The following is a 17,438-nucleotide window of genomic DNA, read 5'->3' on the forward strand; positions in this document are numbered from 1 at the left end:
GCAAAGGATTGTGGGAAGGTCAGGGGCCACTATGTTAACACAAGGGCAAATAGAGAGCTGCCAATCTCTCTGTATATATGTCTCTGGTATTTATAAGGCCAAGGTATGATATTTTTAAAATCAAGCAAGCATTGTAATACAATAATTTACTCGTGTATAACGTAACATTCTAGTTAAAAACATAATAATCATGTACCTGTGCAAGCATATAGATTAATGCCAGTTTGGGGTCTGATAGTTTGAAAATTGGGTTGTTATGACTAAAAGTTTTAGACACGGTTGGGGTGGAACCTCTGTAAATTCACAAACACGGATTAATGATTTATATATGTGTCTATGAAGTGGAAGTCATTATGATTCGAAGCTGAAAAGAACATTTATTTCAAAACGGCGACAGCAACCTTGATGAAGATACTTCTCTAATAGTTATTTTTTTTATTGTATTATATTCCCCGTTTAATCCAAACTCAACTAGACTTGTTCGATACTACAACATATACAGTAGAGGATATCTTACAGTGTCTTCAGTAATACCAAATATATTTCACGAGTGTGGCTAATATATTTGGTATTGCTGAAGATACTGTTAGTTTTATTAGTTTAGTATATGTCACTTGCAAAAAATGCAATAAATGGAGTTATTTCCCTTTATATAGACCACAATATAATCTTGTTAATCAAATGCGCCTCAAATTTTGCGTCAAAGTTGAATCCTTCTGTTTCTGAAGGACGAGAAGGGCGTGCTCATGATGGCACTTAACTACCTGAAATTGTGCTGTCGGCAACAAGTGGGGCATCTAAAGAATATGAGATACTTTCCATTGGCCATGCGACATCACAATGACATGTTATGCAGAAATGACGTAAGTCTCTCTGTATTATCGAAGGAAAGGGGAGGGGGGGGGGGGGGTGCGTGTAACACGTGTGTTTTGAAACACAAAGTCTAAGTGTTGTCACTAGGTTCATACAGGAGGGTTTGTATAGGTGTTTTCTGTACATTTCAAGGCATTCAGCTTAAAATTATTCTTTATATATATTATATGGAATGGATCCGCCAATGTACTGATATGAACACCCCCCCCCCCCCCCCCCCCCCCCCCCCCCCCCCCATTCGATCATTGCACTAGGGACGAAACCGGATATTGGTACTAGTTGAAGCGGAGATCTAAAAACCTCACGAGGGCAGAAGGTCATCGTTGGTACCCACACGATCTGTCTTCACATATCACCGAAAATAATCATGACGTATTTTATCTGTTCATCATTCGATAAAACATCGGTTAAATCTCATTGAAAGCAATGATGTAAAGACTTCAAAACAACTTGCAAATAAACTATACATGGCCTTCAGTTGCTATGTAGTTCAATTTCTTCATGTTGATATTTACACTGTTGCCATGGAAACAGATTTTTCAATAGATAAATGCATTATTATGTTCCCCAAACGAAGTTGGGGGACATTTTGTTTTTGCTGTTTCGTCTTCTTATTATAATTCTTGTTTCTTCTCATCTTTTACACCCTAGAGTTTTCCATCACTTTTCTCAGAAACTAGTTGGAGGATCTTCACAGACATTTTTTTCACGATCGGAAATCCAAGATGGCTGCCAGAGTCAATTTCCGTTTTTGGATTTCGGTCTCCAATTTCGTTTAAAATTGGTTGATAGGGGTTCTAAGGGTTGCCAAATATAACATTTTGGAAAGTTTGGTTGCCACAGTAACGAAATTGAGGCCTCTGATTGGTCTATTGAGATATCGTCTGATTAAGTCGAAAATTGGTACATAAGGGTAATGAGGCATGCTGAACAACATTGAGACATTTCCGAAAAGGTCGGTTGCTATGGTAATGAAACAGAGGTCTCTGATTGGTCGAAATCTAGATATTTTCAGATTAAGATGAAAATTGGTACATATGGGCTATTAGATATGCCGAACAACATGGTAACATTTTCGGAAAGTTTAGTTGCCACAGTAACGAAATGGAGGGCCTCTGATTGGTTGAATTTTTTTGAAATTGGTATAAATAGGTTATGAGGGATACCGAACACAATGATATGACTGTGGGAGTGTTTGGGGGACATCTGTAATGGTCCCCATTACAATCAGTACTTGTTTCCTACTAATGTTACTTTCAATTAAGCATTGATGTCAATTTTGTTTTAGTTTCATTGGGGTATGGAACAAAAATTTATTTGCAAACTGTTACGTTATTCACATGTGTGTTTATAGAGCCATCTTGGATAAGATATGTTCATGTGATCATGATCTGTGTTACTAAAATGAGAATACTTGGTCTTCTGTGTGTGTTAAAAATCTGAATTATTAGCTTGTTTTTCCAATAAAGTATCAACATAAATACAATGAAACATGCATATAAAACCACACAAGTAGTTTTGGAAGGATGTTTTTGATAGATGGTGGAAATTTGATCATAAAAGCTAGCGAGTTGACAGACACTGCAGTGCCGCTGGTGTGATGCACCAGTGGTTCATTCAATTAATCAAACGTATCATTGTTTGTGTGTTTTTGATTCACAAATATGTTAACCATGTGTACAAAAAGTCAATATAAATAAATATTGCAAACTGTCTTGAACAATCCCAGCTTTATTACACAGGATAAAAAACTAGATTAGTAATATATTTTTTCGGGAATCAGTTGTTTACTCGCTCCTGTCCGACCGGAAGTTCTTGAGAGCAGAAGTTTAAAACAAGTACGACGTTATACGTAAATTTAGACCTTTAAAGTTGTGTTACGTATTGTCAATTTCATTATTTATTGCCAAACATTATCTCATTTACGTAAGAATCAGTTGTGATTATTTAAATCGCTGTATCATCACTTCAAAAAAATGCAGAAAAAAATCTACTTCCGTGATGCATTAATGCATCATTTACCCCGGCACGGTGATGCATTAATGCATCATCAGGGCTTAAAGGGTTAAATCATCACAATAAAAAACTGAAATGCACTTTTCATGCAACCATTTCTGATAATGTTTTTCATTGCGAATTGATCTTGTGCCAGTATTTGTCATTTGCAACTTCCCTTATCATTCCTATTTCACATTCCCAATAATAGACATGTTACTATGAGATTTTATTTGCACAAAATTCCACTCTATATTATTGTTATTACATGGATTTGTAACTTTTTACTGATTCCCCATTAAATTGCATCATCCTCAATGTATTTCTCTTTGAAGATTGTATGTACAGCAAGGCCCCAGCTGTTTAATTGTAGTTGAAACTGCCTTGTAATAGGCTAGTGTAACCGAAGATATTCATTAAAACTGAATTGATAATTTAAGTAAATAGAACTTCCGAATAATATATTAAACATAATATTAAATATGGTGTATATTATTTTGTAGTTGTCTACCAAGAATGCCATCTTAATGGAAAACCAAGAAAGAGCTGCTTATCTGCAAAAAACTAACATACAGAAACCACTTCAAACTGAAGAATTACATGATTTTGGAAGGGACACTTTATTTTTGTTATCTGAAATTACAAATGACAAATTGAAATTACCTTGCAACGCTGATGCTGTTAATGATATGCTGTATAATACTGTGACTAATAATAAAAAATGTGCACGTAAAATAACGAAGATTAAAGACAGGTGTTTATCTGAAGATTATATGGCACTACCCGCCACACAGTTATCTACGTCTCAGTTTTTCGTGCCATCACAAAGATTAAAAGACATTTCAATGACAGTCCCACGACTGGAGGACTCCATGACCTATTTTGATGGCTATATGGTAACACAACAATCTGATTCGACTATCAAGCGGGAAGGAGAAAATAGAATTTTAAATAAATGTGAGAAAAGTTCAGAAACATTGTGCAGTTCTAAAAGTGGTGAAGATAAAGATGGAACCGCCAACGACCTCCCATCTGCAAAACAACTTGCAATCATCCAGGAGAATATAGTAGAACAGGTACAACTACATTTTACATATCTGGTATATATCAGGGCTTTTTCTGAGAACTTTTTGGGACCCCTAATGGGCCCCATTCCCAATTAAACTTATTTCATATTCAAGCCATATTCTCAAAATTTTCAGTCTGACCAAATTTTTCCCAATTCACCAATTTTCTTCCCAAAATGATACAAAATGCCCCCATCCCAAACCAGTGAGAAAAAAGCCCTGTTAATAGTAAAGCTCATTTTCTTATTATAATTGAAAGGAATGTTTAAACCTTTGTGAGTGTTCTATATTTTTGCACTTTTAAGTGACAAAAAACTAGTTCATTATGGAATCAATTGATTTGTTTCAGATCTCAAATTTCTTCCATGGTGTTCACCGAATACAGGACTATGATATGGAGAAGCTTGTCTTTGTGAATAATTTTTTTGGAAAGGAGAAAGTTTACCGGTAAGGGATCACCAGGATTAACATAAATTTCAAGGATTAGTTGTATCACCCCTTCAAAAGGATCAGTAAGGTTAATTTTCCTGTGTTAGGATCAGTAATTAGCTCAGCTGACCTGAAAGACTGATGAGTTTACAATATGATGATGTTGTAAATTATCATTTTTTCCAAAAGAATATTTTGTCCAGAATGTATATGTCTGAATGGGTTCGCTGAAATTTGATTTCGAGTATTGTTTCGTGAAGTAGATTCAATTTGATTAAAAAGGCGGTCTGACCTCCTTAGAGCAGAAAAGGCCTACATAATTTTCATTTGATGAAGAGAATTTTTATTTTGGTTTTTTTACATTGTGACTGATCACCATGGGTAGAAGGGCAGGATGCAATAGTGTAAATCTTTAAATGTTATTTTCATGTTTCCTAAAGGGATCAATTTTGACTTAAAGTTGGCCTAATCACATGTCTTTTGGGTGAAACGATATCAATTTTGTAGTAACAGAAGGTTGGCTCTTAAAAAAACTGAGAAGCAAATCTTAGAATAAATTTTTTGTAATATATTAAAAGTGAACAAGAGTATTTTGCCATGGTTACTGAAATATTTTAAAATGCACACCATACTTGGAATGTCATTTTTGAACATGTCTAAAGATGCTACATCTCTAAGGAACACTAATAGACTGTTTTTTATTTTCACACAATACCAAAATTTACATAGTATTACTGTACACTATTACCACTCCAAAATTTTGAGCTTATAATTTCCTCTTTTAAATTGAAAGTGGGTAGATCATTTCATTGCATCCCAAAGAAATCCTATCATGTTTTGCTTTATATTTTGTACTAGTAACTAGTATTTCAGTCTCATAAGTGATCATTGTTAGGGTGCTGTTGTTGTTGTTTCTTTTGTTGGTGATAATTAGATAAGTACATGTTTTTCCGTACCATGGTGCCATTTTATTTGTTTTTGTGAGAAACAGTGATATTTGTTTGATTTATTTACATGTATACTTCTAGTGGATCACAATATCTATGGATACTCACTGGTATCAGATGGCGATGCCATTTGAGGTTTGTACTTGTCAATATGACCGTGACCAGTGCATCGTCCAACACCGAAGATGGAACAGTGAAAGTTTATTGGCAGATAGCCGGTTTGAACCAAAGCACCTTTGTCAAGAAAATGTGGCAGGTCTTTACGAAGTACTCCAGTACTGTAGTAGATAATGCTGAGTAAGTAGATTTATACCTCGCCCCAGATCCCCACCCCCACATAAATATTACACATTATATTTGTTCAAGGATGATGTAATCTTTCCTATTTAATCACATGCCTGACATGTTCTGTCATGTAAAACGGCCCTATCATCAATATTGTAAGACATATGCATGATAACAATATTGTGATGTCATAAATAAATGATGTCATGATGACATCACTTATTTATGATGGTAGTGGAAAACTAACCATTCGTGTTGGATGAGCATATCTTATAAGGAAATTGATAAAAAAATTTGAGAGGTTTTGCTTATTTTTAGCTCACCTGGACCGAAGGTCCGGTGAGCTTATGCCATGGTGCAGCGTCCGTCGTCCGTCGTCCGTCGTCTGTCGTCCGTCGTCCGGCGTCCGTCGTCCGTCGTCCGTCGTCCGTCCGTCAACATTTGCTTCAAATCGCTACTAGTCATAAAGTTCTTATTGGATTTTGACCAAATTTGGTCAGAAACATCCTTGGCAGAAGGGGATCAGATTTTGCATAAATGGTGACTCTGACCCCCAAGGGGCCTGAGGGGCGGGGTCCAATAGGGGAAATTGAGGCAATTCCTTTAAATCGCTACTAGTCATAAAGTTATGAATGGATTTGAACCCAATTTGGTCAGAAACATCCTTTGGGGAAGGGGAACAGATTTTGCATAAATGGTGACTCTGACCCCCAAGGGGCCAAAGGGGCGGGGCCTAATGGGGAAATAGAGGTAATTCCTTCAAATCGCTACTAGTCATAAAGTTATGAATGGATTTGAACCCGATTTGGTCAGAAACATCCTTTGGGGAAGGGGAACAGATTTTGCATAAATGGTTACTCTGACCCCCAAGGGGCCAAAGGGGCGGGGCCTAATGGGGAAATAGAGGTAATTCCTTCAAATCGCTACTAGTCATAAAGTTATGAATGGATTTGAACCCAATTTGGTCAGAAACATCCTTCGGGGAAGGGGATCAGATTTTGCATAAATGGTGACTTTGACCCCAAAGGGGCCTGAGGGGCAGGGCCCAATAGGGGAAATTAAGGCAATTCCTTTAAATCGCTACTAGTCATAAAGTTATGAATGGATTTGAACCCAATTTGGTCAGAAACATCCTTTGGGGAAGGGGAACAGATTTTGCATAAATGGTGACTCTGACCCCCAAGGGGCCAAAGGGGCGGGGCCTAATGGGGAAATAGAGGTAATTCCTTCAAATCGCTACTAGTCATAAAGTTATGAATGGATTTGAACCCCATTTGGTCAGAAACATCCTTTGGGGAAGGGGATCAGATTTTGCATAAATGGTTACTCTGACCCCCAAGGGGCCTGAGAGGCAGGGCCCAATAGGGGAAATTAAGGCAATTCCTTCAAATCGCTACTAGTCATAAAGTTATGAATGGATTTGAACCCAATTTGGTCAGAAACATCCTTTGGGGAAGGGGAACAGATTTTGCATAAATGGTGACTCTGACCCCCAAGGGGCCAAAGGGGCGGGGCCTAATGGGGAAATAGAGGTAATTCCTTCAAATCGCTACTAGTCATAAAGTTATGAATGGATTTGAACCCAATTTGGTCAGAAACATCCTTTGGGGAAGGGGAACAGATTTTGCATAAATGGTGACTCTGACCCCCAAGGGGCCAAAGGGGCGGGGCCTAATGGGGAAATAGAGGTAATTCCTTCAAATCGCTACTAGTCATAAAGTTATGAATGGATTTGAACCCAATTTGGTCAGAAACATCCTTCGGGGAAGGGGATCAGATTTTGCATAAATGGTGACTCTGACCCCCAAGGGGCCTCAGGGGCAGGGCCCAATAGAGGAAATTAAGGCAATTCCTTTAAATCGCTACTAGTCATAAAGTTAAGAATGGATTTGAACCCAATTTGGTCAGAAACATCCTTTGGGGAAGGGGAACAGATTTTGCATAAATGGTTACTCTGACCCCCAAGGGGCCTGAGGGGCAGGGCCCAATAGGGGAAATTAAGGCAATTCCTTTAAATCGCTACTAGTCATAAAGTTATCAATGGATTTGAACCCAATTTGGTCAGAAACATCCTTTGGGGAAGGGGAACAGATTTTGCATAAATGGTGACTCTGACCCCGAAGGGGCCAAAGGGGCGGGGCCTAATGGGGAAATAGAGGTAATTCCTTCAAATCGCTACTAGTCATAAAGTTATGAATGGATTTGAACCCAATTTGGTCAGAAACATCCTTTGGGGAAGGGGAACAGATTTTGCATAAATGGTGACTCTGACCCCCAAGGGGCCAAAGGGGCGGGGCCTAATGGGGAAATAGAGGTAATTCCTTCAAATCGCTACTAGTCATAAAGTTATGAATGGATTTGAACCCAATTTGGTCAGAAACATCCTTTGGGGAAGGGGAACAGATTTTGCATAAATGGTGACTCTGACCCCCAAGGGGCCAAAGGGACAGGGCCCAATAGGGGAAATTGAGGCAATTCCTTTAAATCGCTACTAGTCATAAAGTTATGAATGGATTTGAACCCAATTTGGTCAGAAACATCCTTTGGGGAAGGGGAACAGATTTTGCATAAATGGTGACTCTGACCCCCAAGGGGCCAAAGGGGCGGGGCCTAATGGGGAAATAGAGGTAATTCCTTCAAATCGCTACTGGTCATAAAGTTATGAATGGATTTGAACCCAATTTGGTCAGAAACATCCTTTGGGGAAGGGGATCAGATTTTGCATAAATGGTTACTCTGACCCCCAAGGGGCCTGAGGGGCAGGGCCCAATAGGGGAAATTAAGGCAATTCCTTTAAATCGCTACTAGTCATAAAGTTATCAATGGATTTGAACCCAATTTGGTCAGAAACATCCTTTGGGGAAGGGGAACAGATTTTGCATAAATGGTGACTCTGACCCCGAAGGGGCCAAAGGGGCGGGGCCTAATGGGGAAATAGAGGTAATTCCTTCAAATCGCTACTAGTCATAAAGTTATGAATGGATTTGAACCCAATTTGGTCAGAAACATCCTTTGGGGAAGGGGAACAGATTTTGCATAAATGGTGACTCTGACCCCCAAGGGGCCAAAGGGGCGGGGCCTAATGGGGAAATAGAGGTAATTCCTTCAAATCGCTACTAGTCATAAAGTTATGAATGGATTTGAACCCAATTTGGTCAGAAACATCCTTTGGGGAAGGGGAACAGATTTTGCATAAATGGTGACTCTGACCCCCAAGGGGCCTGAGGGGCAGGGCCCAATAGGGGAAATTGAGGCAATTCCTTTAAATCGCTACTAGTCATAAAGTTATGAATGGATTTGAGCCCAATTTGGTCAGAAACATCCTTTGGGGAAGGGGAACAGATTTTGCATAAATGGTGACTCTGACCCCCAAGGGGCCAAAGGGGCGGGGCCTAATGGGGAAATAGAGGTAATTCCTTCAAATCGCTACTTGTCATTAAGTTATGAATGGATTTGAACCCAATTTAGTCAGAAGCATTCTTGGGGGAAGGGGAACAGATTTTGCATAAATGGTGACTCTGACCCCCAAGGGGCCAAAGGGGCGGGGCCCCATATGGGAAATAGAGGTAATTCCTTTAAATCACTACTAGTCATAAAGTTATAAATGCATGTTGTAAACTCAGAGAGTCTGGACTTCATTATTTCTTTGGTCAAATCCAACCAGGTGAGCGATACAGGCCCCATGGGCCTCTTGTTTTATGAACGTGAGTTATATGATACATAGAATCTTACACTCGTTGCAATGCAATATCGAATTTTAAATATTTCAAAACATTTTCTTCTTACGTTTATGTAAGGATTTTCATTACACAACCAATTAATGTTTATATGTGACATTTCGATGACTAGCACAGTATGACCAGGTATACATGTATATTAGGCAAATATTAGCAGAATCAAGTAATTTCGGTCCAATTTTAATACTACAGCATAGTATTGAACATATAACACATTAACAAAGCCGAAAACTACATCAATCTTAGATTTTTGAAAACAACTCCACATTACATTGACACTTATGAGAGATCCTCTTCGTATGGAATTTAGATACAGACAAGTATCAGGATTACAATAAACTCATTCATGAAAATCACGGAAAAAAGAAATTTTCCATTCAGATAAAAAAAAAAACAGACATGCATGAACATACTTATAAATATGTGATATAAAAACCTTGTCAGTCTCGTGGCCTGACAATTGATCAGGTATTATTTTGTGAATAATATTCATTTATTATTTAATTGATTTGATTTTCACAATCTCGTTAGTGGCCCGCGAAATAGCGAAAATATAATTTTATCAAATCTGATTTAGTGGGTTATTTTATGTACAGACCACTGATAAAAAGAGAGGAAGGAGGGAATTTACTTCAATGTATCATATTAATCTGTTTAAACCTGGATTTTTTTTATTTGCAGGCATTATGGTGGTGTTTCCTTGTTCCACGTTAACAAAGAGGGAAAGATATACAGACACAGGGTTGACCGGGTAAGATATTTTATGTTTGCATCACAATATAGCCAAGCACCATAGTACTCTGTGTCATTTTAGATGAGTAACACAAGCTTCTGTAGACAAAAGACATTCCTTTTTGGTTTACTCCTGGTAATGTCAAATATGTTAAGAGATATGCATGGCCCAAAGTGGAGCCTATTTTAGTGGCCATGGTGCCTTAAATTCACCATTGGTAACCAGTTATTTAAGAAATAATTAACGGTGATTCGTGTATTGTTGCAGGATATACAATGAGGACGAGGATATTTTGCAATTAGATTTATAACGAAGGCTGCAGGCCTGAGTTATTAATTAAATTTGCAAAATATCCGAGTCCGAGTTGTATATCCCGCAACAATACACGAGTCAAAGTTGATTATTTCTATTCTACCATGTACTGTTTAGTTTTGAGATCTACCTCTTCCTTATAGAAAAACGGCAACGAAACCCCGGGAAATGTGTCGCTACATGGCTGTTGCAATTCACAAGAACTGATAAGGCGCGCATGCTAATTAATATTCAAAAGCTGACATCAATTCCAAGCCATTTCGATAACTTTCGGGGATGTCGGCCAGCAATTCATGTAGAAATGCTCTCCAAAGGTTGCCTGTGGAAACTGACCTTACAACATATTGTTAAGCAAAGTCTGCTCTGGGTGGATAGAAATTAACAATCTGCCAAATTTCTCCGTTGTAAAATACACAGTCTCCGACGTTCAAATGTTTTGGCGCCACCATGTTTGTTTGCAAATGCACGATTTCGGAGGGGAAAGATTGTAACAGCCGTGACTCCCGAGCGTGTATTAGTGACACGAGCGTGTATTATTGGAAAGTAATACATGGTTTTAAACCAATCAAAACTGTCGTTGCATAGCAACCATGGTAGAATGACCTATAAGGCACTCTGCAATTTGGTTAATCTTTCAAAGGTTGTAGTCTATGCTAAAATGACGCTCACAATCGAAAAAGTTACAGAGAGATGTTATACTGAACTAAAGAATTAAAAGATTTTTTTTTTAATTGTAACACAACTTGGCTGGGCGACTTATTTTCCAATTGGCACCTAGATTGTATGACTTGGTAGCCAAATAGGCCACCTGGTAAAGATATCCACTTTGAGCCCCTGATATATTCCTGTTGTTCCAGCTGTTAGTTCTACTCTTTATGTATTTACAGATGGACCAGATCAAGGAAGGTAAACCAGTGGTACAACCAGAAATGGCCATGGCTTAACAGTGTGCTGTAGGACATGTTCTTAACTCTACATATAAACTATGAGTGTACATCAGTGTGATTTTGTTACACCTCAGTGCAGACATCAGTTACCTCCCCTGTTACCAAGGGAAACACATACAATGGCTTTTTAAGTTTATTTGTCAAAATCATATACTAAACGAAACATAGTTTTAGGACAATGCTTACTGATCAATTGTTTTTGTTTAGACTGTCTCATATGTAGCATTTGTGGTTGGAAATGTATTTTTTTGGTGTTTTTTTTTTCTTTTCTCATATCTGCCAAGAACTATACGGGAATAAATTTTAAAAGGACAGGAGAAGCTGTTCCTTTTAATTGTTGTTACAGCTCTGCTAATTATTGTTCAGTAGTAGGATAAGCTAGGCTAAAAAATGGCTTCTGATAACTTTACACTTGTCTTCCGCTTGAATATATCTCAATCAATCTTGTAGTCGTGATTTATATGATCAATCTGTGATTATGAGACTAATATATAATGTACTTCCTCCATTTGTAAACATTCTTTGTCTCTTGTAAAAGTTATAACACAATGGGTATAAGTTTAAATGAGTTTTTATGTACTCTTAGAAGCAATTAGAGGACATGGGTAGGCTGTAAGAAAACAGTTGGGACTCTTTTTTATGACCACCTTTAGTGTTTTACCAATGTAGGAAGTTTGAAGTGATTAAGGAGTATTAAACAAGAAATAGCAAGTAACTTTCAGAAAGTTCTACATTTTTTTAGTTGTACATTATTATAACCTGAATTTACCAACAGCTAAAATCAACTTTTTTTCTGGAATGTAAAACAAAAAAGAAAACATTCTTTTAAAAAAAGATGCAAAATGTACTAGATAGAACAGGGCAAACACAAGTAAGTACCGGGTACATGTATTTATTATTTTTCTTGCCATGTAAATTTAGAACTAAGAAAAGCAAATCTGTGATAGTTTCAATAATAAGCCAAAAGTACACCTGTCCACTTTGTAAGAATTGAAACCCTGTATGACAGAGAAGAACCTTATCCAGATATCATTATGACAGAAGGGACCCATAAACACTTACTTATAATGTTAGGGGGTAGGCTTATAACCCTCAACTCAATGATAGGGGTAATACATAAATCTTGACTCAATGTTAGGGGTTAGGCTTATATCCCTCAACTCAATGATAGGGGTAATACATAAACCTTGACTCAATGTTAGGGGTTAGATTTATAAACCTTGGCTCAATGTTAGGGGGTTGGCTTATTATCCTTGACTCAATGTGCGGGTGTAGGTTTATCAACCTTGACTCAATGTTAGGGGTAGGTTCATTATTCTTGACTCAATGTTAGGGGTTAGGTTTATAAACCTTGACTCAATGTTAGGGGTTAGGTTTATAAACCTTGACTCAATGTTAGGGGTTAGGTTTATAAACCTTGGCTCAATGTTAGGGGTTAGGTTTATAAACCTTGACTCAATGTTAGGGGGTTGGTTTATAAACCTTAACTTAATGTTAGGGGTTAGGTTTATAAATGATGACTTAATAGTAGGGGGTAATACATGTACATAAAATTTAACTCAGTATATTTGGGGTTTGGCTTATTGAATTGTAGGACAGTGAAATGATACTTGTTAGCATTTTCACCCAACTACATTAGACATGGGGGGGCTAATAAAAATCATAACCAAGCGTACGGGTTTATTGCTGGATAAATACGGTAATATAGACAATAGACATGTGTTCTGGCAGTACATCTGATGATCATACTGCTATGCTAATTCACATCAAACAATATTACAAATACATGTATGTTTGGTTGAGACTGAGAATGTGATTCTTACTACATATAATATCTTATCATGATCAAAGACAACCTATTTTCGAAGCCAGATTGTTTTCATGATGAATTTATCTCCAAGAAATCCAAGGCTTATTTTCAAGGCTAATCTATTTTCAACTAATCGTTAGTCTTATTTTGTAGATTGAGAGTATGAATGTTTTGTTTACTGTGTTATCGAGACCGTAATTAAATGATGACCAGGTGTATTTTTCTAATAATTCCAGGTAAAGGTGTTTTTGTTTGTTAGCTGGGTTTACCACCCCAGGAACAACCCGGGTCTTTTTAATATGCGGTCCTTTAGTGGCTAGTAGTTACCTCACTAAATAAATGTCCAATAGGGGTAAGGGTCAGTTTTGCTAGCACAGGAAGGTCTGTGATCTTGGTAATGCCTCAGAACTGTGCTTCGTGAATCTTCACTTTAGGTAGCATCAGTTCGATCAGCTACAGAGCAGCAGTATCGGTGACAAGTTAGACAAACATTTGTATGAAGAAGGTAGATTATCTCTGAATGAAGATGAAACTTAATTTAAAGATCATCAAAATTCTGTCATTAGTTAATACATGAATATTTGTATCAATGCAATACCTGGTCAAAGGATATACATGTGTTTTTTGTGGGGACATCTATGTTTAAGGGAATGAACAAAGAATGTATGGCAGAAGTTAGTAGTAGTGATTGGTTTTGTTGTCATGGAGATCCACAAATCTTGTGTGACATCATGATTGACTGCTCGTTAATCAAAGGTTTCTTAATTAACAATCTTTATTAATATGCTTCAATTTCCTGCACACCACCCATATTGGGAAAAACTAAACGTAAGGATTTTGTAAAAAAATAAAGAAACATTGACAGAAAATTTTCTGCAGATAAACTTTGGTGATATAACTTGAATAATCAAAAGGGATGAGACTGGACTCGGAGAATCTCGGTTTATTGAAAAATTTGGATTCAGAGTTTAATCACCTCATTGGATTCTATCAAAGGTGTATCTGATATTAGTAAATTTGTCTGGGGGTAAACAAACTGTATTATGTTAAATTTGTGATGAAGACATGAAATGGCATAATATTGTATTATATGCATGTATCTGATGTAGAGATCATCTAGAAAAAATATTAACATAAGTCTGAATTACACTTGTGTAAAATATAAAAATGATAGCTCTCTTGAAATAACTGGGGAACTTGTGAATTGATAAGGGTAAACGTATCATTGATCTCTATAGTGGTAGTTTTTGTTCTTAAATGTTATTTAATAATTTTTCAATATGAATACTGTAATTAAAAACAGAAGTATTAAGTGCTTGAAGATTTGGTGTAAATTCATGATGGTCAATAGAATGGTGTAGATGAACAAAGTTCAGAACAGTATGTAGAAAACATGGAAATCATAAGTAAATATAGATGTTGACCATGAGATTTATGAAAAATTAATTAGTTGTCAAACTAATTAAAATTATATGTCCCATTCCATAAACTACACCCCGCTACTTTGATGTAGCTAAGTGTAGTTTTCGGAACGAAAGCACAGATAAAGGTATGATTTTAATCAGATTAATTAGTTGTAAAGTAAACAGTGGACTATGGGATAGTTACAAACTATTTATAATTCTATATGGCTGTTACTGTTGGCATAGTAAGGCGTGAATATGATAGATTTGTGTATTTGTTGTAATTAATGGTTATATGGTTACACTATGGGTGTATAAATGTTGTGATGTAGATGTACCAAGGCGAGAGTACCCGTATGTACCTGTAATAATATAGATTTTGATTGTGTAAAACCTAACAGAAATTGTACCTTAAAGAAAGATGTGTCCACCAATGTTTTATTCTGAACATAGATTTTTAGTGATAGGAATTGATTCCCCATTAAAATATTTATAATTAATGGCCGAAAATTGTTCTTTTGTCTGTGAATCACGATCATCTCGTGGCTGTCTGTGTACCATGATCATCTCGCGGCTGTCTGTGGACCATGATCATCTCGCAGCTGTCTTTGGACCATGATCATCTCGTGGCTGTCTGTGGACCATGATCATCTCGTGGCTGTCTGTGGACCATGATCATCTCGTGGCTGTCTGTGGACCATGATCATCTCGTGGCTGTCTGTGGACCATGATCATCTCGTGGCTGTCTGTAGACCATGATCATCTCGTGGCTGTCTGTGGACCATGATCATGTCGTGGCTGTCTGTGGACCATGATCATCTCGTGGCTGTCTGTGGACCATGATTATCTCGCGGCTGTCTGTGGACCATGATCATCTCGCGGCTGTCTGTGGACCATGATCATCTCGTGGCTGTCTGTGGACCATGATTATCTCGTGGCTGTCTGTGGACCATGATTATCTCGTGGCTGTCTGTGGACCATGATTATCTCGTGGCTGTCTGTGGACCATGATCATCTTGTGGCTGTATGTGGACCATGGTCATCTCGCGGCTGTATGTGGACCATGGTCATCTCGCGGCTGTCTGTGGACCATGATGATCATATGGCTGTCTGTGGACCATGATCATCTCGTGGCTGTCTGTGTACCATGATCATCTCGTGGCTGTCTGTGGACCATGATCATCTCGTGGCTGTCGGTGGACCATGATCATCTTGTGGCTGTAGGTAGCAGTGTACAGTAAAAATGCCAAATTCTGAAAAATATGGCACATGTTTTAGATATGTAAACATTGCCAGTTAACCTTACATATAACCTCTAATAAAGTATATATATTTGAAATCTGTACAACATTGGCAATTTTAATAGAGCTCTGAAGGATAAGTAAAATGATATTTTCTGTGATTTTTAGAGCTGTGAATACTATGGTAACAGCTTAAAAAATTCTCAAAAATTGCAAAATATTATGACATTTGACCCAAAATGGCAAAATTCTCTACACAATTTTTTTTCTGAAACCTACTTAAAATTAAATATCTCTATCCCAAAGACAGAATTAATCTGGTTTGGACATATGTTGTAAATTAAGTTTTTCCGCTATCTTACCTTTTCTGTGGGCTTCCATTTTGCGCTGTAGGCAAAACTAAATTTCCTGTGTAAACACACGTTCGGAAAATCCGGATATTTAAAATCCGGAACCAATTTATTGATTTTTGTTTTAATAAATGTGAAGCCTGTATGTACTACTTCATACTGAATATACCAATTATAGTGAACATTTATTTTTTCATTTTTTATGCATATCATAATACAGGAGTTATTTGCTTAACAAAAAAATTGCCCATGGCCAGGCTGTCTTACTGTGGTGTGCTACCTGTATGTGGACCATGGTCATCTCGTGGCTGTCTGTGGACCATGGTCATCTCGTGGCTGTCTGTGGACCATGGTCATCTTGTGGCTGTCTGTGGGCCATGATCATCTCGTGGCTGTCTGTGGACCATGATCATCTTGTGGCTGTATGTGGACCATGGTCATCTCGCGGCTGTCTGTGGACCATGATCATCTCGTGGCTGTCTGTGGACCATGATCATCTCGTGGCTGTCTGTGGGCCATGATCATCTCGTGGCTGTCTGTGGACCATGATCATCTCGTGGCTGTCTGTGGACCATGATCATCTCGTGGCTGTCTGTGGGCCATGATCATCTCGTGGCTGTCTGTGGGCCATGATCATCTCGTGGCTGTCTGTGGGCCATGATCATCTCGTGGCTGTCTGTGGACCATGATGATCATATGGCTGTCTGTGGACCATGATTTTTCTGACTAATTTACCAAGATGACCTTTTTACTCATTTTAAACTTCTACAAGACTAGGAGGTCAAAGATCAGAAGGGAATATTATAATGCATCCGTTTGCCTATCATTCTGTCAGTCCACATCTGCTTGCTTAGGTTTTCTTTGCAGGTCATATAGTGAAATGTCACTGTCACTATATATAGAAAATTGGTACATGTATCAGGAAAATAATTCAGGTTCTAGTGGACTGTTTAAGCTCAAACTTCACCACTGTTCCTTAATTGGAATGATTGCTTGGGACAAAAGGATTCAGGTCAAGAAAAAATGGCTACTTGCTGTATGTGGACTGATCATGCTCAAACTTCACACAGAGCTTCTTTAATGGGAATACCTGCTCAAACTCAAAGGTCAAAATCACTCACTGTAAATAGAAAATTGGTTTCTCAAGGTCAAATGAATAGATCATGCTCAAACATGACACACTGATTTCTTATTGGGACTGCTTGTTTTGGATTTCTTGTAAGGTCAAAAGGTCAATGTCGCTATGAAAAGAACAATGGTTTCCCGACATTAACTGAAGTTAGTGCACAAATAAAGCTCAAACTGTTCA

The 17,438-nt window shown here is 37.7% G+C and overlaps 1 protein-coding gene across 1 annotated transcript; it reads left to right on the top strand.

Moving 5' to 3' along the window:
• Nucleotides 1-696: 696 nt before the first annotated feature.
• LOC117322024 lies at nucleotides 697-13,375 on the top strand. Its single transcript, XM_033876728.1, has 6 exons — nucleotides 697-863; nucleotides 3,372-3,944; nucleotides 4,285-4,382; nucleotides 5,393-5,608; nucleotides 10,015-10,084; nucleotides 11,266-13,375. Exons 1-6 carry the CDS (start codon nucleotides 747-749, stop codon nucleotides 11,320-11,322), a joined length of 1,131 nt encoding a protein of 376 aa, XP_033732619.1. The 5' UTR covers nucleotides 697-746; the 3' UTR covers nucleotides 11,323-13,375.
• Nucleotides 13,376-17,438: the final 4,063 nt, after the last annotated feature.

The sequence above is a fragment of the Pecten maximus genome, chromosome 2, assembly GCF_902652985.1.
Source record: "Pecten maximus chromosome 2, xPecMax1.1, whole genome shotgun sequence".
Lineage (NCBI taxonomy): Eukaryota > Metazoa > Mollusca > Bivalvia > Pectinida > Pectinidae > Pecten > Pecten maximus.

Bases quoted from the DNA above. Each gene is read 5' to 3' on its own strand.
- LOC117322024 (XM_033876728.1), top strand. From the start codon at position 747: ATGATGGCACTTAACTACCTGAAATTGTGCTGTCGGCAACAAGTGGGG. The intron at 864-3,371 runs GTAAGTCTCTCT...ATTATTTTGTAG, and splicing joins ACATGTTATGCAGAAATGAC to TTGTCTACCAAGAATGCCAT. The intron at 5,609-10,014 runs GTAAGTAGATTT...TTTTATTTGCAG, and splicing joins ACTGTAGTAGATAATGCTGA to GCATTATGGTGGTGTTTCCT.